Source organism: Loxodonta africana, chromosome X (genome assembly GCF_030014295.1).
Source record: "Loxodonta africana isolate mLoxAfr1 chromosome X, mLoxAfr1.hap2, whole genome shotgun sequence".
Classification (NCBI taxonomy): domain Eukaryota; kingdom Metazoa; phylum Chordata; class Mammalia; order Proboscidea; family Elephantidae; genus Loxodonta; species Loxodonta africana.
Window position 1 is genome coordinate 126462344 of NC_087369.1, and position 25350 is coordinate 126487693.

The 25350-nt window shown below is 37.5% G+C and overlaps 1 protein-coding gene across 1 annotated transcript in view; it reads left to right on the forward strand.

Moving 5' to 3' along the window:
• Positions 1 to 10361, forward strand: part of NRK (Nik related kinase) — a 156050-nt gene extending 145689 nt beyond the window's left edge. The window contains exons 25-29 of the mRNA XM_064278653.1: positions 677 to 819; positions 1107 to 1256; positions 4480 to 4615; positions 8425 to 8564; positions 10266 to 10361. Of these exons, the coding sequence (XP_064134723.1) occupies positions 677 to 819; positions 1107 to 1256; positions 4480 to 4615; positions 8425 to 8564; positions 10266 to 10361 (665 nt within the window). The remainder of the gene's footprint in view (positions 1 to 676; positions 820 to 1106; positions 1257 to 4479; positions 4616 to 8424; positions 8565 to 10265) is intronic.
• Positions 10362 to 25350: the final 14989 nt, after the last annotated feature.

Sequence of the window (25350 nt, forward strand, 5' to 3'; positions counted from 1 at the left end):
GGGGCCTGGGAATCTATATTTTTAACAAATGCCTGGTTGATTTTGAACTAGTTGGTCTGTGGACGAGTGTTTACAAAGTACTGATAGGTATACATACATCCTGATAGACCTCAAGACTTATGCATGAACTACTGTTGTACCTTCAATCAGGATCTGTTTACGTGTTATATTTTATAGGCCAATACATCATACGTATACGATAAAGATGGCCTAATTCTTATGACTGTCTTTCAATGTCTATTTGCACAATAAATAAACAGCACATAGAGAACTATATAGGCAATCTGGGTCTGCCCTGACACAGATTACATCCCTGATCTGATCTCCCTAAACTGAGCCTTGGGTCAGCTGTCAGTATTTGGATATGGGTTTGTTCTTGGGGGTCTGTTGATTGGTCAGAGCTGCCTGGTATGGAGCTGGAAAGGAAAGAGATAAGTACCAACCTCTGTCTAGCTTGATACACAGTTCCTGTTCCAAGTCCTCATTTCAGTTCTTGAATCCCACCTCGTGACTCCAGTATGATGAATACCATGATACTCAGTCTTCTACGCCGATCTGCCTTGGCAGTGAATCCTGGTTTGGCCATCGGTGTCCTTGGACTAGGAACCATAGGAGCCTAGAGTACTCCCATTCTGTGGTAGGTTAACATGTCTGACTTTTTTCATTCCCTACCAAGTATGCATTGATCAATCAGCAGACTCTGAAGGAGACTACATGTCCTATGAAGCGTATATACGAATACTCGCAAAAATACAGGCAGCTGATCCAGCGAATCGGTTTAAGAGACCAGATGAGCTCCTTCATTTGCTGAAGCTCAAGGCAAGGAATTTAAAGATAACAAACAGAGTGCACTACCATGCCAGGCTCTTATGATCCTTGGCAATTTGCTCTTTGAAGGGAAACTCAAGATTTATAATCTGAATATAAATATGTTCCTTTTTACAATAAGAGACCTAAGAGAAGTTATATAGTCCTTTATATACATAGTGCCATTTTAAAAATAAACTTGAGTTTTAAAAACCTACTAAGCAAATAGTGGGGGAATTTTTGCCTTAGTCAAAGTATCATTTTTGGCCTTTTGTCCATATTTGGTTTTATATTTGCAGGTATTTCCAACAGTTGGTCGTAAGCCAGTGACAGTTGACCTGGCTATTGGTTCTGAAAAAAGACTAAAGATTTTCTTCAGCTCAGCAGATGGATATCACATTATCGATGCAGAATCTGAGGTTATGTCTGATGTGACCCTACCCAATAACGTAAGATAATACCTTCAGATCCCTAGAAATTATGAGTCATCAGTATTAGAGTTTTTTCAACCGTCAAAACCCTTAAAGGTTCAAAAATATGATTAGCAATATATATTTGGGAACTGAGACCAAAAAGGTAAGTATAGAATACCAGCAGGTAGTTCATGGAGAAACAAAAATTGCTGATGTTTTCTTAGTCCAGACAGGTGAGTCTATACAATAGATAGATTTTGTTTGTCTAGAACTGTCTGTTTTGTTGGTTTTTAGCGAATAAAATTTACATTTGAAAATCTGTACTTCTGTTGAGAAACCAGGTCCACATTTCTATCTGGCCATTATCAACTGGAATTGATTTGTGCTTGCCCCATTTTACACGGGGTCCGTGCTGTACATGCCCTAGCCATCCACTTTATGGATTTAGCATAACTAGCCCTTTTTAGGTATTTGAATCTGCGATCCTTGCTTCAATCCTTGAGCACCCCCATAATGCATCAACAGATTCTTTAAAAATACGTGAGTATAAAAATCTGAACCATTCGTATGTATATTCCTCGTCTTTATCCATATCATATTACTTTAACTGTTTTGTATAACAGACTATCACAGTGTTCTCTTATAGTATCAATTATAGTTGGGATTTTTGATTAAAGGATTCAGTATTTTAAAAGCCAATGTACCTCAACTTTTAACCTCTAAAATAATTATAAATAGTGAAAATATGGCCCAACACCTAAAAAATGACTAGCTATAAAAATACAATGAATATCATTTATACGAAAAGCACCAACATAGCATAGTACAGACACACACATACCATATAAAATATAATTCCACTGTATCTCAAATTTGATGATAGCAATGACTTTTGTACTATTTAAAATTATTTTTAAAAAGAAAGACTGGACCAGCATTTCTCTGCTTCACCTTTTCTTAATTCCCTACTTTATATAAAAAAAAAAAAGACAACTAAAATTTTTAGCTGTTTAGTATTATATAAAAATTCCAGGAGAAAACTCTTAAATATTTTTAAATCCCTGTGTTTTTCTAAGGAGCCCTAGTGGCACGGTAGTTAATGCACTCAGCAGCTAACTGAAAGGTCAGTGGTTCAAACCCACTAGCCACTTCACAGGAGAAAGATGTGGCAGTCTGCTTCCATAAAGATAATAGCCTTGGAAACCCTATGGGGCAGCTCTACTCTGTCCTGTAGGGCCACTATGAGTCAGAATCGACTCAAAGGCAATGGGTTCAGGATTGTTGTTGTTGTTATTTGCAACCCAGTCGGCTCTGGCTCTTGGTGACCTTACGTATAACATAACAAAATATTCCCTAGTCCTGTACCATATTCATGGCCATTGGTATTAAATAACTGTAGCTGTGTGGTATTTTGAACAGATTTCAGGATTTCTCATACATCTCTGAGAAATTACAGAGAGCAATTGTCAGATCATGGTGGGGACATTTAAAAAAAAGGGTTTTGGTCATATTAATAATCTAATTAGCTGATCACCTAGTTATCATGTACGATTATATAGAAATCACCCTGAAAATGTAGAAAATACTGAACCAAGCCCAGGCAAGTCACCTAACTATGAGGTCATGTTATTTTTGAGATAAATATTACTCTTTGGATGGGTGTGTCTTCCACAGCTTCCTGCATCTTATTTTTTTCTGCATCTTTTTTTTTTTAATGTTGTGTCAGATAGCCTTTATTTAAAAGTGACTGCAGTGCTGAACATTACAGTAGTGGTCCAAGTTTACACTTGTTTGAGAAGCCATTCCAAAAAGCTGAGTCCTATATGCCACTTGACTACTAAGTAAGGAGAATTATTTCCTTGTGAGGCAATCATTAGTAAATTATTGTAGAAGCTAGAATAAGAGAAGATGAGTTTCTTTAAAACTGTTTTCTGACCTAATTAAGATGTCTTATGTATATTCAAAAATAATATTTTTAGCTACATACCCTAGTGTCTTGACCCATCAAGAGAGAAAGGACTCTTAATACAAGAGAGGGAAGGGTGTCTTCTGAAATGGAACATGCTAAAAATAGTGTTTTCCCCAAGAGTGCTAGATCACAAAAGGGAGCCATGTGTGCTAAAGACTAATTGGTTACTTCAGGAATCATCTGAGAAGTAAGAGAATTTATATCTGAAGCCTTCTGGGTTTGCACCAGTCCTGTCTTATTCTATTTTTTTAAGACAGCCGTCTTCCTGGCACTTTTTTCTCTCTTTATCTCTTTTCTGATTCAGTTGCTCATGCGAGTGCCCAGGCAACGCATTAAAATTGCTTTTCGTCTCTGGATTCCCATTTTAGTTTTAAGGATAGTAGTTGCTGAGACATGGCCTCAAGCACTTGGCCCAAGTGTGATCAGTTTGGCAAGTATAGTTTCTGACTTTCTTCCTGTAATTTGCTAAATTCGAGACATGATAGAGTAGTGTAATTGCTCATGGATCGGGGAAATACTGTTTAATGTGACAGTTTCTGTAGTTTAAGCAAATTTTGTCACGTGTTGTTTTGTGCAGCATAAAAATTAGGAGTGCTTAGATATTTCATAGTATCTCATGCCATCTACTAAGTCTCTGAATTGGGTAAGTTCCTTGGCTTTTGTGAGTCATAGTCCTTTGCATATTGAATGTATTTTAAGACTATATACGTTAGATAAGAAAGCATAGGTTTGGTGAGGAGGAGGGAAAGGTGACTGCTGTATCAAGCAGTGAAGAATATTATAAAGCTCCCTTTTATACACATTTCCAGCTCAAGCTATTTTTAAGTTAATTTTCTATTTCTGATTTGAATTGGCTGATAATCTGTGATTGTGATTGGTTCACACATTTATTATTAAAGTGTTCATAGATGTGCTGAATTGAATCTTAAATTCAACTCTGTAGAAGCAACATTTCTTATTTTATTATATGTAACATCTTGCGAAATTGCAGCAGCTTTCTCTGTGTTGGAGATATATCTGAACTTGTTTCAAGAAGGGATTTCTCAGAAATGTAAAGGAATATTGCACAGTGACTACTTTAGGCCATAAGGAAGGCTCTTTTCAAGTTTGGGATGGCATGTAGTTTCATTTGGAAATAGAGGCTTTCTCTTCCTTTCCCTGCACTTTGAACCTCTTTTTGGTCTTTATTGCTCAGTCAAGTTGCTTCAATTAAAGTAATAGTGATAAAATGTTGGACGTATAAATCTTTATGAAACGTAATTCCAGCCCCTGGAAATCATTATACCACAGAATATCATCATTCTACCTGATTGCTTGGGAATTGGCATGATGCTCACCTTCAATGCTGAAGCGCTCTCTATAGAAGCAAATGAACAACTTTTCAAGAAGATCCTTGAAGTGTGGAAAGACATACCATCCTCTGTAGGTATGTATAAAATTTCCTACTCTTTTAGATGATCCCAGAGCAGCTTTGCGAGAGTAAAAAATATGTCCTAATAAAAGGTTGCTTTTATTATCACATTTTCTCAAGGTACGTAGGGTTAATTTGGGATCCTGCACACCTGGTCGTTTAGGAAGACAAACTCTGTGTGTGTGTGTGTGTGTGTGTGTGAGTGTGAGTGTGATATGCTTAAATGCCTTCACAGGAATACCACTAAGAAGCTGCTTTTGTTGTTCATTTGAAATAATTGAAACAGGAACTAATGCTATTCCACAACAATCTATACTTTTATTTTAACTCTCTTTGCTTGCAGATGTTACACAGATGTTGAAAATGCTTCTTTCCATCACATTGATTTTTGGGGTTTACACTTAAGAAACTGCCAAATGGTCATGAAAAAGAGCAAAATGCTTCTATTTCGCACAGTCTGTAGTGTTCTGTTTAATGACTGATACTTCTGTGAAGAATCAGATATAAACTGAATAAGTGACCTATTGGTTGTCACAAAAATTTCATCATTCCTCATTTAGAAAAAAGATAGTTAATGACTGACTGGAATGCCTATTAGATACCACCCAGATGGCAAAGTAAACTGCCTTTTCATCTTCATCAGACAAGGACTTCTTTTTTTTTTTTTCCTTCCTAACCATTCAGGGCTGCTGAACTAGGAAATCAGAATAATTCTTGTGTATGTCTCTGAGGCTTGGTAAATGTAGGGGTGATTGTAGATAGAGAATAGAATACATACGAAAGTTAGAAATATTAGAGAAGGCAGAAAGATTTGATAGACAATAAATACTCATGAAATAAGGAGGAATTTAATGGAATAAATAAAGGGGTGAGAGAGAAGGAAAGAGAGAAAGGAGGAGAAGGAAGAAGAGAAAGAAGAAAAAGTAGTCTGTCAATAAAGAACCCAGAGCCTTTTGAAATCTCTGTGAAATTGCTACATGTGTTTCTCATGTGGCTTTAAGGACCAATTTGAAAGAACCACCTTTTAATGGTCATTTTTCATTATGGGATAACGGCACTTTGCACTGCATCTGCAGAATCCCTTTTTTTTTTTTTTTGCATACAATAGTGTTAAGGATTGTCCTGAAAACCTTTTCTGTTATCTCCAAACAGGTAAGAACTCACAGAGGGCTTATAACTGTTCTAAGCGACAGTAGGTATACGCTTACAACATAATTGACAGATCTGGGGCAAAAGGAACTAAAAATAAAGAATATTTTTCTAATCTTTAGAGTGGTAATTTTGTGATCAGCGTGTTAATCAGAAATGGGAATAAGGAAATTCAACTCAAATGAGAGGTTGAACAGACCCCTGTATTTATGCCACTAGACAATCATAGAAATCAAAGAGATCTTGAAAAGTCATCAGGCACAGCTCTTGTCATTAGGACACCTTCTGACCTAAAAGAAAAGGCTATTTTAATTTGATAGAATTTGAAAGACATCTATCTATATGTAAAATAAATTATAATACTATAAGAGCACGATGTTTTGGTTGGCCTATTAAAAATTTTTGAGACTGTACTAAAGATTCCAGTATAATAGTAACTTCAAATACATCAATTACTCTAATTTTCTGTCTAAAAAAAAACCTTCTTAGCAGTTTAAAACTAGCCCAGATCCAGATGTCCTCAGTCTGAAAGTTTATACTTCCTCAAGCAATAATAAGTATTTTTAGTAATAGGATCATTGCTTTGAATTTCCAAACAAATGTTTAGAGGCAGAGCAGTCACAGCAAGTACTACTAAGTGTCCAGCCTCAGAAAGCAAGCTGTCCCATATAGCTACTCAGTAGCTAGGCTTAAGTGGTGAATTTATGTGTCAAATTCTGCAGCAGGCTTTGATTTCAAGACTAAGGTGGAAATTTGGGGATGCCATATCAATTGTGTACTTGGATTCAGCAGGTGGCCTATGCATTAAGTGTAGAAATCTTTGCCCTGTGAGGTTGTTGACAAAAATACCACTTTTTAATGAAGTAGTCACATAGGTGAATAAATTCAAGTCCAGATAGACTAAATCTATTAACTTGTTCCCGTCACCCAGGCCACTGTGATTTCCCTTGCTTCCCTTATGTCTGCGCTGATTGTAAGTCTAATCTGAAACTGAACGTATAAAGTCGTCTTCCAGGAGAGCAATTTTTCTGAATCAAAAAGATTGTAATTTGATCACAATTTTGCTATCATTTTCATATGCATCATATTTTGAATTTTAATGTAAAAGGAAGGAGGAGATAATAAATGCTTCATAAGTTTCAGTTGAAGGATTCGAAATGGCTCATACTATGCCTATAAAGAGCCACTTTTATACAAGTTCAATAATATCTTCATGAGTCCTTTTATCCATATTTAATGCATGCAAGCACACACCAGATAAATTTTTGTTTAAACAAAGGCATTCTAGAACATTTGAGAAAGGCTAAGGAAATATATATATACATATATATACCCAAAAAAACCATTGCTGTCGAGTTGATTCTGATACATATATGTATGTATGTGTGTGTGTGTGTGTATGTGTGTGTGTATACATATATAATTTCCAAGCCCAGGTGGTGAAGAGGTTAAGTGCTATGGTTGCTAACCAAAAGGTCAGCAGTTCAAATCCACCCGCCGCTCCTCGGAAACCCTATGGGGCAGTTCTTCTCTGTAGGGTCGCTATGAGTCAGAATTAACTGGACAGCAATGGACTTGGTTTTATATATATACCAAAACCAAACCAAACCCATTGCCGTCGAGTCGATTCCGACTCATAGTGACCCTATAGGACAGAGTAGAACTGCCCTATAGATTTTCCAAGGGGCGCCTGGTGGATTCGAACTGCCGACCTTTTGGTTAGCAGCCATAGGACTTAACCACCACACAACCAGTGTTTCCATACATATATGTAATACTATATATATATAGTAATTTTATCAACATTGAACTTCTATAATATAAGAAAATTGAAAGTCCAGTTAATTCACTGATTTCTGATGTGTTGATATGGGAATGAGGGTGCCTTGTTTTGGTGTTTTCCAGACTATTTCAACTTTAATCAAAACCTTGATATTTTAAATACTAGAATTGTATTTATTTATGGGAATTTTCTTCCTGTTAAAAAATATAAAGATTATCAACTTGAAAGTTGGACACTTAACAGTTATGCTTTTCCCTATGCTCGAAAATACCTTACAACACCAGCTGGCAAGTATGGCTATTTACATAATGAGGTTTCTGCTTTAAGGTAATTATTATCATCATCTTTATTGTCACAAAGTAAAATAAACGTGACCAAAAAGTTAAAATCAAAATATCCTGAGCAGAAGAAAGCCTTAACAGATTCAAACGAGCTTCAGTTCTGTTTATAAATCATAATTTATTGAATTGCATTAGAGTTGCCAACGTCATTCTTTTGGCAAGTCATTTTTCTTAACAGTTTTCATTTTTAAGAGTCAGGTTTCCATGTGTGCCACTTGAGTACAAATACGAACCCATATGGAATGCTGTACTTTACTGAGACTAAAACAAAGAATGACTGGGTAGATTTGAATGTCCATAAGTAACCCTTGACTTTTTCTGGGATATTGGTAAAGCCAGGAGATCTAGAAATTCAGTATTGGTCACAATGGTATCATAAGATAGCTGGTTCGAACACCATTCCTGAGCAGCAAAATTGCCAAATCACTGACTGTAGAAGGAGGAAAAAAAAAAGAGTGAGCCTCTTAATAATCAAACATTGACCGTGGTTGTAATTTTCTTTCACTGCTGGAAAAATTTTGTGCTTTTATAATTGTTAATTTTTATCGTAGCTTATGAGTGTACACAGCGAACCACAGGATGGGGCCAAAAGGCCATTGAAGTGCGTTCTTTGCAATCAAGGGTTCTGGAAAACGAGCTGAAGCGCAGGTCAATTAAGAAGCTGAGATTCCTGTGTACCCGAGGGGACAAGGTATAGCTTACATCTCCCAGTTATACAAAAATAAAGCAAACATTAAAAATTAGCTAAAGAAAGTTATATCCTTTTCCTTCCAGTTATGAAAGCATTTGTGCTATATTTTTCAAACTGACATACTTTTGATAAAAACAATGTAAAATTTTGCATCCAAATATTGATTTGGTAAATGGTAAAATTTGGTTTCAAAAGGGAACCATTTTTTTTTAAGGTAAAAATTCTAGTCATGTCCTAAGCGAAGTTTTGCCATTACCTTGTTTGATGTGAAATCCATTATTGTATTTGATCCATAACCCTTTGCATTTTCATATTAAACTGATATTTTAAATAGAATGCTTGAGCAAATCTGCCTTTTAGACCTTTAGATAATAATCCAATAAAAGAAAGCGGAAAAAATTATGTGATAGGCCTTGTGCTAGCTACTTTGAAAAGGCATCTCGTTTAATCATCGCGAGTGGGCATTATTATCTCCATTTTGCACCAAAGAAAAATGAAGTTGAGATTTGGCAGTTACTTGGGTAACTTTAATCAGTTTTGACAGCCATTTCAGATGGTTTATATTGAAAAGATCATTACGTAAAATCAGTCCCTACACATTATGAGAAATAAAATCACAAAGCTAGAATTAGAAAACATTCACATTTAAACAACACTGCAGAGGATTCAAGTATCAGAGCAACTAGGGTAAAGCAAAGCATATCAAGGAAAGGTGCTGATTTACAGTGCAAAGGGATGTATGTCATGGAAAGTGCCAGTGTTTGAGGTCAGACAGACCCAGGATGCAGTACTAGCTCTGATACCTAACTAGGTGTGAGAAACTGAAAAGTTTGACTAATCTTTCTCAGCCTTAGTTTCTTCATCTCCAAAATGGGGATATTAATAACTGCTTTGGAGATCATCGTGAGAATTAATGGTAATGTGTATATAGTAAGCATCTCACAGAGTGCCTGGCACATAAAAGGTGTTAAGTCAAGAGTAGATAGTATATCTTATCATTATCATCATCATTATTATTATGTCACAAGCCCTCCTAAGTATAACCATTGTAGATATTGAAAGCCCCAGTCATGACAAAGAGGCCCCTGTTTGATATTTATGTCCATGTTCTAGTCTGATTATCTTTATGGCACAAACCACATTTACCCAACATGTCCTTGTCTGAGCCATTGTGTTTAACGCATATCAGTCTATTGGTGTTGGTCCATGTCACTGAATAGTGAATCACAAAGTAGAAAATTTCAGTAGTCACGTAACACCAGCAGCAATGGCAGACAGCAGCTAAATAATGTAACTGTTTCCTTATCTTAGAAGAAAAAGAAAAGACAACAATAGCAGACTATTGAAAAGAAAAAAGAAAAAGGGAATTTTAAACTAAAACTAATCAAGAACTTCAGCAGATGAATGCCACCCACAACAAACTAACTTTTTTAAAGCCATACAAACTAAAACTATATAGAATATGAGTTTATTTTTTTCATATATAATTTAGACTCCATACTAATTTAAATTCTTACTCTTTTTTTTTAATTTCTATTCAGAAAAAAAAAGTACGGTTTAAAGTTTTATTGGCAGATGAAGATGACTTGAAATTATAGTTGCATCCTAGTACTTAAAACTTTTGTCTATCAAATATAAGGTTAAAATATATTAAATGTCTACTGATGGTGTCTCTCTTTTTTTTTTTTTTTTTTTTTGCAGCTGTTCTTTACCTCTACCCTGCGCAATCACCACAGCCGGGTTTACTTTATGACCCTCGGAAAACTTGAAGAGCTCCAAAGCAATTACGGTGTTTAAAAGATTCCAGTGATTTATTATGACAGCATTTACAAGCATCACAAATATGTAATTCGCATCTTTAAATTTCTGAGATTAAATGAGCATTCAGCTTTTTGTTGTTGTTGTTGTTAGGGAAAATTCAATCAGAGAATTAACTTTTAATGTAGCACAGAGTAGTTTTAATGAGCAATGCAGCTTTATATAAAATTAACTATAGCAAGCTCTATGTACTCCAATGGTGTACAATGTCTTTTGCACAAACTTTGTAACTTTTGTTACTGTGAATTCAAACATTACTCTTTGGACAGTTTGGACAGTATCTATATCCAGATTTTACAACATGCAGTCAAGAAACCTGTTATGAGCTAGAGTCCAGGTGGTTTTCAGAAGAATTGGCCCTGACTGAAAATTTTCAGGAAAAGAAAGTCAGCAACCAACCATGTGTGATTTGTCCAAAGTCATATAAAGAATCAAAGGTTGGATCATGAAATGAAAATAGTAAGGACTATGCTGTAGAGCAGACTAATGTCTAACTAGTTCATACCTAGAGAAGCTACAGTGAAAACAAGGAAAAAAAAAAAGCAAACATTTGCTATGGAGTCGATTCCAACTCCTGGCAACCCCAGATGTGTCAGAGTAGAACTATACCCCATAGGGTTTTCAGTGGCCAATTTCTCAGAAGTAGATTGCCAGGCCTTTCTTCCCAGACACCTCTGGGTGGACTTGAACCTCTAACCTTTCAGTTAGCAGCCAAGCACTTAAAACTGGTAGTGCCATCCAGGGATGCCCAATAAAGGGAGAAGAGCCACCCATTTCCTCACTGTTTGAAGGACCTCCATGACAGTTAAACTCACAGATAGAGACCAGTTGGGTGCTTTTCAACCCATATTAAGCTAGTTTTCTCCTGATAAAGAAGAAAACCTCAGATACTTGTTTTGTCTCAGAACCCCAAAGATGTGCAATAGCTGTTTTTACAAACCACCAAATAATAACACTTGCAAGCCAGAATACAGGACTGATCTCCTATATACGTGTACTGTAGAATGAGTTTTTTGCTTTTTTTTTTTTAAATCCTTTAAAGTAGGCGTCAACTCCTCCTACAAAGATGGATTGGGTTCTTATCTGGCCAACAGTGTGACCATCAGATAGCAACACATATTTTCCCAACACCATATTAAACTATATAAAATTGCCTTCTAGTTATTAAACAAAAACCAGAAAACATAATAACAAAAAACTTTGCCTGCTGATAGTTGTCTTTTTTGTGATTTTATTTCTGTGAAATCAAAAATTAATCCGAAAACATTTCAGTGATAAGTCCATATGTAGAGACAATGTTTTTTTTTAGAGACAATGTTACAGGTTAAAAAACTTCTAAGGTTTTGTGAAAAAAAGTAATATAATCTCATCACTATCTAAGTCCACAAAATTAGACTGATTATTGAAAATCATATTAGTCCATCACCCAAATATAGACGCCATAGCTAGGTGGCATTGGTCACCTGCAGTAATTGCTACCTGGTGAAAAGCATAATTTCTGCATATTCATCCTCAATACCATGGTTAGTTCTGGGGCCGGAGAGAAGCAGCAGAACTACCACAAAGTATACCTCAGTGTAATTCCTCTAGTTCTGCTTCTAAAATTGGAAGACAGTGCTAGTGGAATAATCATTTCCAACTACCTGGTTAACCAAAATCCAAAGCAGCTGACTATGTGTGATTTCAGGACAGTACATAATTTCTGGCACCCAGGGTGCCAGAACTGAAGATTTGGATTTTCCTAACAACTTATATCAAGAGTGTCATAGCTCAATATTGAGAATTTAGGAGAACCTGAATCCATGAATTAAAGAAATAAATGTGATTCACATTTCTGTTACTGTGACACAATAATGTGACCCTAAAACTGGCTTACCCTTGACGAGCGTTTACAACTCGAATGACTTTTTAAATACAGTAGTTTAAAAAGAAAACAAACAAGCTTTTACGTCAAATTATTTCCTTAGAAATAATCTTCACTATTATAAATTTGTACACCAAAAAGGCCATGGGGAACTTTGTGCAAGTACCTCATCGCTGAGCAAATGGAGCTTGCTATGTTTGAATTTCAGAAATTGTTCTCATATAAGTAGTGTAGAATCAAGTCTTTTACAAATTCATTTTTTTTTCTTCATAATAGTTATTCAAAGTTAAGGTTCAAAATTAAATCTTATATTAAAATCATACTGTTAAGGGCGGTAACTCTTTTAGTATATCAACTCCCATTGTGCTCTGTGGCTGTTATTCCAGTAAACATTGGACATTGTTAACTGAATCTACAAAGGTGTCCCAAAGTAACCAAGCAAGAGAGATTGCAGATTTATAACTGAACTTTAAAGGATAAGGTGTTAATGAAGAAAAGAAGCAGGGCACAGATCAAGAAGGATGGTTGTAAGGTTGGGTGGCCAAACAGAGCTGAAGACCTGTTGCCTCCATGTTAATTTCAACTCATGGCAAGACCACGTGTGTCAGAGTAGAACTGTGCCCATAGGATTTTCAGTGACTGATTTTTTGGAAGTAGATTGCCAGACCTCTCTTCTGAGGCACCTCTGGGTGGACTTGAACCTCTAACCTTTCAGTTAGCAGCCGACTGCATTAACTGCTTTCACCACCCAGGGATTCTGGCCAAAGAGAAAGGATTAGAAATATTTAAAGTAGTTCATAGGTAATAGATTTAATCAGAAATGTTCGTCTGGAGCCTTTAGATCCTTTGCCAGCTAAAACTCAAAAGTGAAGGGACAATGACAGTGCATAGTCAGTGCACTTTGTATTTGAGGAAATTATATCTACACCCCACCTTGCAGCAATAGCACCTGGAAGCCCCAGCCCATCACAGAAGCACGGGTGGGGGACCCTGGCAAGCCAGTTTTCCTAGTCCTGTGATTTGAAGCATGAAAAGTTTGCCTGGTTATGAGCAGCATTAGGGACAGCACTATATAGTCTTATTTTAGTGCAATTTAATTTTGCCACCAAAGCCCTTCTCCAAAATAAATGGCATTATTGCAAATTAGAAAAGTATGGGTGAAAAGGGGTGCTAAGAAGATTTCTGAGTGATTACATCTGTTGAGGTAAGGTAAGCTCCTCAGGGGAGGCAGAAGGAAGAGGGGGATAATCATTATTAAGACTGGAAAATAAACACAACAGAATCACACATAAACATGCACACAAAGCATTAGCACGCATAGATTTTAGTATTTTCAGTGCTACCACTTTCTAGATAAATTAATCACTATTTTCTGCCAAGATTCATTTAATTGAAACAGGACGCATAAAACTAGGAATAATGCCACGTGCCTTCAATGGGATCTTTTAAGTACTCTTTTCAATTAGTTTTGAGAAATGTGCCTATTTAAATCTGTTCTAACTTAAAAATATATCAAATCAATCTTTGAGACTGCTAATTGTTTTATCAGAAAATCTGCAATGAATCAGTGTTTATCCTGTAAAAATAAAAATTATTCAAATGATTGATGTCATTATTGAAATATACTTGCCTAGTGTCTGAAAATTCATTTATTTAATGGAATAATGCACTGCTGGGAAGGTATTAGCGGTTCTGCCTGTTTCTACCATTAGGTGTTCTGGCCACGCAGGGGGTCTGTTAATCTGATGAGAACTTTCTGGCTACAGTGGTGGAATAAGAAACGGGTACAGTCTCACACGTATGGATGAAACCCAAACAAATTTAAATGGTGCCTTCCTTCCCACCCACCCCAGTATCTGAGAGTTCAGTGGAGAAGAAAAAGAGAAGGAACCCTTTCAGAGAGAGGAGTAAAGATTTATAGTTTCTTAGCATTCATGAGGAAACCCTGGTGGTGTAGTGGTTAAGTGCTAACAGCTGCTAACCAAAGGGTCGGCAGTTCGAAGCCACCAGGCACTCCTTGGAAACTATAGGGCAGTTCTGCTCTGTCCTGTAGGGTCACTATGAGTCGGAATCGATGGCACTGGGTTAGGTTAGGTTACCATTCATGAAAGGATGTAGGGCAGGCTGATGGTGAAAAACGGAAGGTAGAGTAATTATGGCAACCTGCAAGTTATCAGGAAAACTAAGCCCTTCCTTTGTGGCCAGAAAAGCAACAGCACTTCTTTCAGCAGGTCTCAGCAGTGAAGCATTAGTGGCAGGGTCCCAAGCACGTCCTATTGTCTCCAGTCATTCTGGAGAGATGTTTATCAAGCCTTCCCTTTAGGGCCAGCTGGGTGTGGTTCTAATTTGTCATTTGTGGCCAGGCATTCCAGAGCTGGGGTACCGAAACCCATCAAGTGTGTCCAGGCTTTTAGAGGTTAAGTTCAAAATGTTTTATTACAATCAGATGAACTCAGCTCTATATATAGGGTCCACAGACATCAACTACTTTAACGGACTGTGTTGTGGGCCAAGGAAAAGTGCCATTACAAATTGGAATTGCACAGTGAATCCCCAAGGCTGAGAGAGGGCATTATCCTAGGGAAAATTTACCAAGGCATGGAGACAGGGTAGGTCATGAGTAGAAATCACTATTAGTAACTTTCTCACTCACAAAGGGAGCAGTGGGTTTAAGGACCCTAATGTTGCAAGTCTCTTGACAATATTTTAACAGCACTGTGATTTCCATTCCAACAGTACTTTTTATTCATAAGCTCTTTCCCCTCACTTAAGAAAACTCTGATTCCTGAAGATACTAAAGCCAGTGAGTGTGGCCACTCATTTTATAAGAAAATGAAGCAATTAAGAAATTAAAGCCCAAGCAGATTTCAGAACGCGTTGTCACATTGTATATTTTATTGTTTACAACCATGAAAAAGGAATAACCAGAAGAGTTCCAGAGGGAGTAAAAAATGGATTTGTATTTTCAGAAGCTGGTCCACAGCCTAGTTTGTAGACAAATACAAAATCGGGTTTGGGATTAACTCTTTTTTATAAATTTACCATCCCACATGTCAAAGTGCCTAGTTTGGTGCATCATGTGCAACAAAGGCTCAATAAACACACGAGTTAAGAGGGAAAAATGGACCTTTTTTTTTTTTTGGCCTGGATTGTCCTAAGTGCTATTTTATTTACAAAGGTTTAAAATTCACAAACCCATTTACTGATTCATTAAAGCACCATCAGAGTTCTGGTAACCAAAGGCTAATGCCCTCCTTGGGGTAATTTCCAGAGCCCTGGTGACACAGTCGCTTAAGAGCTTGGCTGCTAACCAAAAGATCAGCAGTTCGTATCCACCAGCCTCTCCTTGGAAACCCTACGGGGGGTCGCTATGATTCGGAATCGACTCAATGGCAATGGGTTTGGTTTTTCGGTTTGGGGTAATTTCCAACCATCTCACTCCTCAAACCTGAAATGAGGGCAAGAATAAGTCAATATAAAAGGCGTGGCTTTATTATTATTGTTGTTTTCTTTAAAAGCAACACATTAGGAGCCACTATACCCCTTTGGCGCAGTGGTTAAGAGCTATAGCTGCTAACCAGCAGTTCGAATCCACCACTCCTTGAAATCCCTATGGGGCAGTTCTACTCTGTACTGTAGGGTCGCTGTGCGTCGGAATTGACTCAGTGGCGACAAGTTTGGTTTTGGTTTTAGACCCCTTTAGTAATTAATTACCCAAGGCTCATGAGTAATGGCAGATGTTTAAAAACATAAAAACTGTGAGAAATGAACAATCAAGCCACTCTACTGTTTTGTTTTTTTTTTTGCACACACAAAAGTTTGGTTTGAATGTGTTTCTTTTTCACAAGACAGACTCTTATGTTGTGGCATCTTGAGACTTATTTAAAGGTCTTTGAAGCTTGTCAGTATGATACTTTTTCATTCAAAAAATGTTTAAATATGTTTGCATAAACAAATATATCAGATCTCAGGCATTCCCTAAAAACGCCTCCTGAGCAGATGAAATAGAGTCTGCCTGCAGGTGGGTAGGTATCCACTAAACGCATGTCACATGGGTCCATCTATCCAGAAGTCTAAAAAGTGAGCACGCAACACCATGAAGTTGAGTCTCAACAGTTGAAATAGAAATTAATATACAAAGTTCAAAGAAAATTGGATTATGCAAAAAGTAAAAGCACAGGTAAAATTATATGACCAGCTGGGAAAATACGGTCATCATAATTAAAAAAAATTTTTTTGAAGTAAAATGTGTGAATTTTACTTACTCCACAAACTTGAACGTACCAAAAAAAAAAAAAAACACACGCACACACACACACAAAAAAAAACTCAGTTATTTGAACTCTTTAACTTCCATCCCACCAAGCTGAGAAGAAATTTAAACATTCCATGAGCTTTCCTCATTCATCCATTAGAGTCGTACAAAGGTGCCAGTCGTCTCTTACAGATCAGAAAATTCAGAGGTAGGTACCTCACTGATCTGTAGTCTACACCAGTCCATGCAGATATGTTCCTTTGTTCACTTAGTCTCTTGCAGTGGCTCTGGAACTGCTGTGTCATGTGTGGTCATGGAAATCCTTGTCAAGGCAAGGAGCCAAGACACTTAGGGGGTCATAGCCACTGTGGTCCCAGTACCTCCCTGGGTGCTGGTAGGCATGAGTCCCTGCTGCTTTAGAAACCAGTTTCCTCTATCCTTTCCCATTCTTGGGGAATCTCCCTCTCTCCCCTCAGCTAGTACTTCTTGTCCCCACCCCATCTCATATAATAGGAACTTACCTCTTTCACTTGCCTTTTTGAGAATGACCTAATAAAATGACTTGAAAGAGCTTAGGTTTTAAAAAAGGCTAACAAGAAGTTTTCTGACAATTTTTGCTTTTGATTCTGCTGCACAACCCACATTTCCGAGAAAAGGAAACTTCGTTGAACTGGGGCAGGGGAAATTCAGTGAGAACAAAAAATAAATTAAGCCCACGATTATCTTGTCAACCACATATGAAAAATTTGCAACTTAACCGATAATCAGATAAATGCAAATCTTTTTAAATGAGAATATTACTGCTATTGGCAAGGAAAGCCAGAAATTCTTAATCATCTCTAATCACCCCATCTATGATCCTCTCCCTAGTACTCTAATTCCTTCTTCTGTGCCCTGTGGCAGATTCCAAGCCATTGTCCCTTCTAGGTCATTGTTCCTCCTTTCTCCCTGACATCTCTCACCTTTAAATCTCCTGCTATCAGACAATATCAGACAATACTATCCATTACCTCTCTTTGTGAAGGGTGATGCAAACCTAAAGCACTCTTCTGCTAACTGAAAAGTTGGCAATTCAAACCCACGCAGCGGCTCCTTGGGAGAATGACCTGCCTCTCTGCTCCTATAAAGATTAAAAAAACAGCCTAGAAAATCCTATGGGAGGAAACCTAAGACTCAAAGAAGAAACTAGTCTACATTACAAATAGTCTATACAAAACATGGCTTCATCTACCCCGAGACCAGAAGAACTAGATGGTGCCCGACTACCACTACCGACCATCCTAATCAGGGCCACTATAGAAGGGCCTTGATGGAATGGGAGAAAAATGTGGAACAGGACCTCAAATTTTTAAAACAAAAAACAGGCAGTCCTACTGGACTGGTTGAGACTGAAGGACACCCCAAGACCAGTGCCCTGAAATACTCTTCAAAACTTGAACCAAGGCTAACCCCTGAGGTCATCTTGTAGCTAAAGAACAAATTGGCTCAAAAAATAATGACTACCACCGGTAAGTACTGTGGTCCTTTGAAAAATCACCTATACGTAGAAACCCCAGGAGTATGGCCCCTGGACACACTTTTAGCTCAGTATTGAAGTCACTCCTGAGGTTCACCCTTCAGCCAAAGATTAGAAAGATTAGATAGGCCTATAAAACAAAACGAGACTAAAGGGGCACACCAGCCCAGGGGCAAGGACTAGAAGGCAAGAGGGGACAGGAAAGCTGGTAATAGGGATCCCAAGGTCGAGAAGGGAGAGTGTAGACATGTCGTGGGGTTGTTAACCAATGTCATAAAACAATATGTGTACTAACTGTTTAATGAGAAGCTAGTCCTGTAAACCTTCATCTAAAGTACAATAAAAAAATAAAAATCACCTATATGAGATCAAACAGTCAACAATTACTTTAAAGACGAGAATGTAAGGGGTCAGGGAAACTAGATTAATGGAAACGGAATCACCAGAATGGAAATAATGAGAATGTTCATGCTTTATGAAGAATGAAACCAATGTCACTGAACAACTTGTGTAGAAATTGTTGAAGGAACCTAAACTGCTGCGTAAACTTTCACCAAAAATACAAGAAAATATTTAAAAACTTATGGGACATGGGGTTGCCATGAGTCAAAAAATCGACTTAACAGCACCTAACAACAATAACAAGCCCTCTTTATTGCAGTCATATATAGACTTCCACTTTATTTCTCCTTATTACTTAAAGATTTTAGGTAAGTGCTACAGCTGCTAACCAAAAGGCCAGCAGTTCAAATCCACCAGGCGCTCCTGGGAAACTCTATGGGGCAGTTCTACTCTATCATACAGGATCGCTATGAGTTGGAATCTACCTGATGGCAATGGGTAATGTGTTATCTACTATTTCCTCCAAAAATACACCCTCTGTAATTCTTGATAACGTTAATATCTACTTAAATGATTCTGCCAATATCTTTGTTTCTGAAATCTATGACTCCCTATCCAATAAGCTTGACCACATTATCTGTCTCCCACTTCCACCGTAATACCCTCTAGACCACATCATTACTAATAACTCTACCTTCCTCACAAGATGACTTTCTAGCGTCTCACTATCTTCATTTTTTGAAATGACTTCCACTATTACTAGACTCTGAAAGTTATTTGACTCTATATGGACCCATGCTCCATTGATCATAATACGTTCTTATTCCTCTTCACCCTCGCCCATATAAGTTCTTAATCCCTTACTTACTCAGCTAAAATTCCATGATATGTCAACATAATCACTTCTTTGTATGCACCTTTAATTCCAATGCTTGGAAAAATCACAACTTTCCTTGAGTTGGACTCTCTGTCTCCTCCAAACCCACACCAGCACAGTCCACTGTGGCTATAGAAAACACACAACAGTGCTAACTTATCTCATTTTAAATTTATGAATGAAAGTCACAGTGGGCTGGCAATGCCATCCGGCAACCTATACTACATTCTCCTAGTCCACTCATTCACCCACCCTCCTAGATGAAAATTTCATACTTTCTCTTCTGTCCTTATTCCTCCAAAACTCCCTCTCTCATTCTTATTCTCCTCCAGAACTCTCTCTTTCATTCTCACCTAACGACCTTTATTCCTACTTCATTGAGTAAAATACTTTTTTTTGTATACCCATTTTAGTGGGTGTGAAGTGGTATCTTATTGTGGTTTTCATTTGCATTTCCCTAATTACAAACGATGTTAAGCATTTTTCATGTTCTTGTTGGCCATTTTTTATATCTTCTTTAGAGAAATGTCTATTAAAGTCTTTTGCTTGCTTTTTAGTTGTATTATTTATCTTTTTTTTTTTTTAATGTGCTTTAGGTGACAGTTTGCAACTCATTCAAATTTTTAAAAAATTTTAAAAGCCAGGACTTTTTGTTTTTGTTGTTGGGAGTTCTTTTATTACCTCTTCAATTGCTTCTTTTGTTATGGGTCTGTTTAGTTTTTGTACCTAAGTTTGCGTTAGTTTAGGTAGGTAGTGTGTTTCTAAAAAATTTGTCCATTTCCTCTAGGTTTTCAAATTTGAGGGAGTACAGTTTTTCATAGTACTCTGTTATGATCCTTTTTATTTCCGTTGGGTCTGTTGTGATATCCCCATCTCATTTCTTATTTGGGTTATTTGCTTCCTCTCCTGTTTTTCTTTTGTCAGTTTGGCCAATAGGTTGTCAATTCTGTTGATTTTTTTCAAAGAACCAACTTTTGGTCTTGTTGACTGTTTCAATTGTTTTTCTATTCTCTATTTCATTTATTTCTGCTCTAATCTTTATTATTTCCTTTCTTCTGATGCCTAAGGGCTACTTTTGCTGCTCTCTTTCTATTTGTTCAAGTTGTAGAGTTAATGTTTTGATTTTGGCCCTTTCTTCTTTTTTGATGTGTGCATTTATTGCTGTAAGTTGGCTTCTAAGCACTGCTTTTACTGTGTCCCAAAGGTTTTGGTAAGATGTGTTTTCATTCTCATTTAATTCTATGATTTTTTTTTTTAATTCCATCCTTATTTCACCTATTACCCAGTGGTTTTTAAGCAAGATGTTGTTCAGTTTCCATGTATTTGATTTTTTTCCTTGCTGTTTCTGTTACTGATTTCTACTTTTATGGCATTATGATCAGAGAAGATGTTTTGTATAATTTCAATGTTTTGTATTTTTTAAGGCTTGCTTTCTGTCCTAAAATGTGGTCTATTTTGGAGAATGTTCCATGTGCATTCGGAAAGAATGTATACTTTGCTGCTGTTGGGTGGAATGTCCTGAATCTATATATGAGGTTCAGTTGGTTGATTGTGGCATTTAGATCTTCCATATTTTTATTGAGCTTCTTTCTAGATGTTCTGTCCTTCAGTGAAAGTGGTGTGTTGAAGTCTCCTACTATTATTGTGGAACTATGTCTCTTTTCAATGCTGTTAGAGTTTGTTTTATGCATTTTGAAGCCCTGCCATTGGGTGCATATATATTTATTATGGTTATGTCCTCCTGGTATATTGACCCTTTAATCATTATATAGCGTCCTTCCTCATCCTTTATGGTGGATTTTGTTTTAAAGTCTATTTTATCAAAGATTAATATTGCCACTCCTGCTCTTTCTTGTTTTATTGTTTGCTTGATATGTTTTTTTTCCATCCTTTGAGTTTTAGTTTGTCTTTGTGTCTTAGGTGTGCCTCTTGTAGACAGCATATAGATGGTTCGTGTTTTTTATCCATTTTGCCACTCTCTATCTCTTTACTGATGCATTTAGGCCATTTATAGTCAGAAAAAATTATTGACAGGTATGAGTTTACTTCTGTCATTTTGATGTTTGTTTTTTGTTTTTTTTCTGTGTGTGTGGTGTTGACAGTTTTTTTGTTCTACTTAATTTTCTGTGCTGAGTTCTTTTTGCTTATGTATTTTCTTTTCATCTCTTTCATTATAGTTGGTTTTGTGTTTGCTGGGTCTGATGTTTTTCTTTTTTATTTTGATGGGTAATTTTGTTAGCTTGCTCTGTGGTTGCCTTGAAATTTACATGTATTTTTCTCAGTTTAAGCCAGTCTTTTATTTCCTGATATTGCCTTAACTTCCTCTCCATACGCAAGTTCTATGACTACAGCATTTTTTCCTTCTTTTTTGTTTTGATGTTGTTATCATTTACGTATTGACGTCACTGGTTCCCTATTTTCAGTCTTTAGTTTTGATTTGTTTTTATGATTCCCTGTCTGGGTTAATATTTTGTTGACCTGTTCTGAGCCCTAGTCTTGGATTGTTGTCTGATGTTGTTGATTCCCTTTAATATTTCTTGTAATTTTGCTCTGGTTTTTACAAACTCCCTTAATTTCTATTTACCTGGAAATGATTTAATTTGAACATTGTATTTGAGGGATAACTTTGCTGGATATATAATTCTTGGATGGCAATTTTTGTTTGTTTGTTTCAAGGCTTTATATATGTCATCCCATTGCCTTCCTGCCTGCATGGTATCTGCTGAGTAATCTGAGTTTAGTTTTATTGGTTTTCCTTTGTAAGTGACTTTTCGTTCATCCCTAGCCGCTCTCAGGATTCTTTCTTTGTCTTTGGTTTTGGCAAATTTGATTATGATATGTCTTGGTGACTTTATTTTGGGGTCTATCCTGTATAAGGTTCATTGAGTTTCTTGGATAGATATTTTCTTGTCTTTCATGATATTAGGGAAGTTTTCTGCCAGCAAATCTTCAACAATTCTCTCTGTGTTTTCCATTATCCCCCCCCCCACACCCCCATTCTGGTACTCTGATCATTTGTAGGTTTTTCCTCTTGATGGTATCCCACATAATTCTTAGGGTTTCTTCATAATTTTTCATTCTTCTGATTTTTCCTCAAACAAATTGGTGTCAAGGGATTTATCTTCAATCTCACTGATTCTGACTTCCATTGTCTCAGTTCTGCTCCTATGACCTTCTATTGAGTTGTCTAAATCTGAAATTTTATTATTAATCTTTTGGATTTCTAGTTGCTGTCTTTGTATGGTTTCTAGTAGCTTGTTTATTCTGTTGTTTTGTTCTTGTATTGTTTTCCTGAATTCTTCTATTGCTTTGTCTGTGTGTTCCTTGATTTGGACTTAGTTTTGCCTGATCTCCTTCCCCATTTCTTGGAGAGCTCCGTATATTAGCCTTTTGAAATCTTTATCAGGAGTTTTCTTTGCCTTATCTTCCTCCAGGTTTCCTGGCTCTTTATTTTGGTCACTTGCTGGGTCCATCTTTTTTTTTAACAATTTTTTTTTCATTGTACTTTAGATGAAGGTTTACAGAACAAACTAGTTTCTAATTAAAAAGTACATATATTGTTCTATGATATAGGTTAACAACCCCACAACATGTCAACACTCTCCCTTCTCAACCCTGGGTTCCCTATTACCAGCTTTCCTGTTCCCTCCTGCCTTCCATTTCCTGCCCCAGGGCTCATGTGCCCCTTTAGTCTTGTTTTGTTCCACGGGCCTATTCAATCTTTGGCTGAAGGATGAACCTCAGGAGTGGCCTCATTACTGAGCTGAAAGGGTGTCCAGGGGCCACACTCTCAGGGTTTCTCCAGTCTCTGTCAGGCCAGCAAGTCTGGTCTTTCCTTTTGAGTTAGAATTTTGTTCTACATTTTTCTCCAGCTCTGTCCAGGAACCTCTATTGTGATCTCTGTCAGAGCAGTTGTTGGTGGTAGCCGGGTTAGATCTCACTGTACTGGACTCAGTCTGGTGGAGGCCGTGGTAGATGTGATCCATTAGTCCTTTGGACTAATCTTTCCCTTGGGTCTTTAGTTTTCTTCATTGTTCCTTGCTCCTGAAGGGTTGACACCAGGGGGGCATCCTAGATGGCCACTCACAGTCTTTTAAGACCCCAGATGCTACTCACCAAAGTAGAATCTAGAACATATTCTTTATAAACTGTATTATGCCAATTGAGCTAGATGTTCCCCGAGACCATGGTCCCCACAGCCCTCAGCCCAGCAATTCGGTCCCTCAGGGAGGGACCTTGCCTTGTATAGGTAGTCCTGGCTTCCCCAGCATTGCGTACTGTCTTACCCTTCACCAAAGTCTCCACTTGTCTATTGTCTATTCAGTGTTTTTCCATCCCCACCCCTCCCCTCACTCATAACCATCAAAGATTGTTTCTTTTTGTATGTAACCATTTCACAAGTATTTACAGTAGTGATATCATACGTATTAGTCCTTTTGTGATTGACTTATTTCACTCAGCATAATGCCCTCCAGATTAATCCATGTTATGAGAGAGATGCTTCACAGATTCATCGTTTTTCTTTATTGTTGCGTAATACTCCATTGTGTGTATGTACCACAGTTTGTCCATTCTTCTGTTAATGGGCACCTAGGTTGTTTCCATCTTTTTGTTATTGTGAACAATGCTACAATGAACAGGGATCTGCATATGTCTATCCGTGTGATGACTCTTATTTCTCTAGGATATATTCCCAGGAGTGAGATTGCTGGATCATATGGCATTTCTATTTCTACCCTCTAAGGAAGTACCATATTGTTTTCCAAAATGGTTGTATCATTTTGCATTCTCACCAGCAGTGCATAAGTGTTCCAATCTCCCTGCAGCCTCTTCAACACTTGTTATTTCCTGTTTTATTGATTTGTGCCAGTAATGCTGGGGTGAGATGGTATATCATTGTGGTTTTGATTTGCATTTCTCTAATGGCTAGAGATTGTGAGCATTTCCTCATGTGTTTGTTGGCTGCTTGAATGTCTTCTTTGGTGAAGTGTCTGTTCATTTTCTTTGCCCATTTTTTTAAATTAACTTTTATTAAGCTTCAAGTGAATGTTTACAAATCCAATCAGTCTGTCACATACAAGTTTACATACATCTCACTCCCTACTCCCACTTGCTCTCCCCCTCTTGAGTCAGCCCTTTCAGTCTCTCCTTTCGTGACAATTTTGCCAGCTTCCCTCTCTCTCTATCCTCCCATCCCCTCTCCAGACAAGAGTTGCCAACACAATCTCAAGTGTCCACCTGATATAATTAGCTCACTCTTCATCAGCGTCTCTCTCCCACCCGCTGACCAGTCCCTTTCATGTCTGATGAGTTGTCTTCGGGGATGGTTCCTGTCCTGTGCCAACAGAAGGTTTGGGGACCATGGCCGCCGGGATTCCTCTAGTCGCAGTCAGACCGTTAAGTATGGTCTTTTTATGAGAATTTGGGGTCTGCATCCCACTGATCTCCTGCTCCCTCAGGGGTTCTCAGTTGTGCTCCCTGTCAGGGCAGTCATCGATTGTGGCCGGGCACCAACTAGTTCTTCTGGTCTCAGGATGATGTAGGTCTCTGGTTCATGTGGCCCTTTCTGTCTCTTGGGCTCTTAGTTGTCGTGTGATCTTGGTGTTCTTCATTTTCCTTTGCTCCAGGTGGGTTGAGACCAATTGATGCATCTTAGATGGCCGCTTGTTAGCATTTAAGACCCCAGACGCCACATTTCAAAGTGGGATGCAGAATGATTTCATAATAGAATTATATTGCCAATTGACTTAGAAGTCCCTGCAAACCATGTTCCCCAGACCCCCGCCCTTGCTCTGCTGACCTTTGAAGCGTTCATTTTATCCCGGAAACTTCTTTGCTTTTGGTCCAGTCCAATTGAGCTGATCTTCCATGTATTGAGTGTTGTTTTTCCCTTCACCTAAAGCAGTTCTTATCTACTGATTAATCAATGAAAAACCCTCTCCCTCCCTCCCTCCCTCCCCTCCTCGTAACCACAAAAGTATGTGTTCTTCTCAGGTTTACTATTTCTCAAGATCTTATAATAGTGGTCTTATACAATATTTGTCCTTTTGCCTCTGACTAATTTCGCTCAGCATAATGCCTTCCAGATTCCTCCATGTTATGAAATGTTTCACA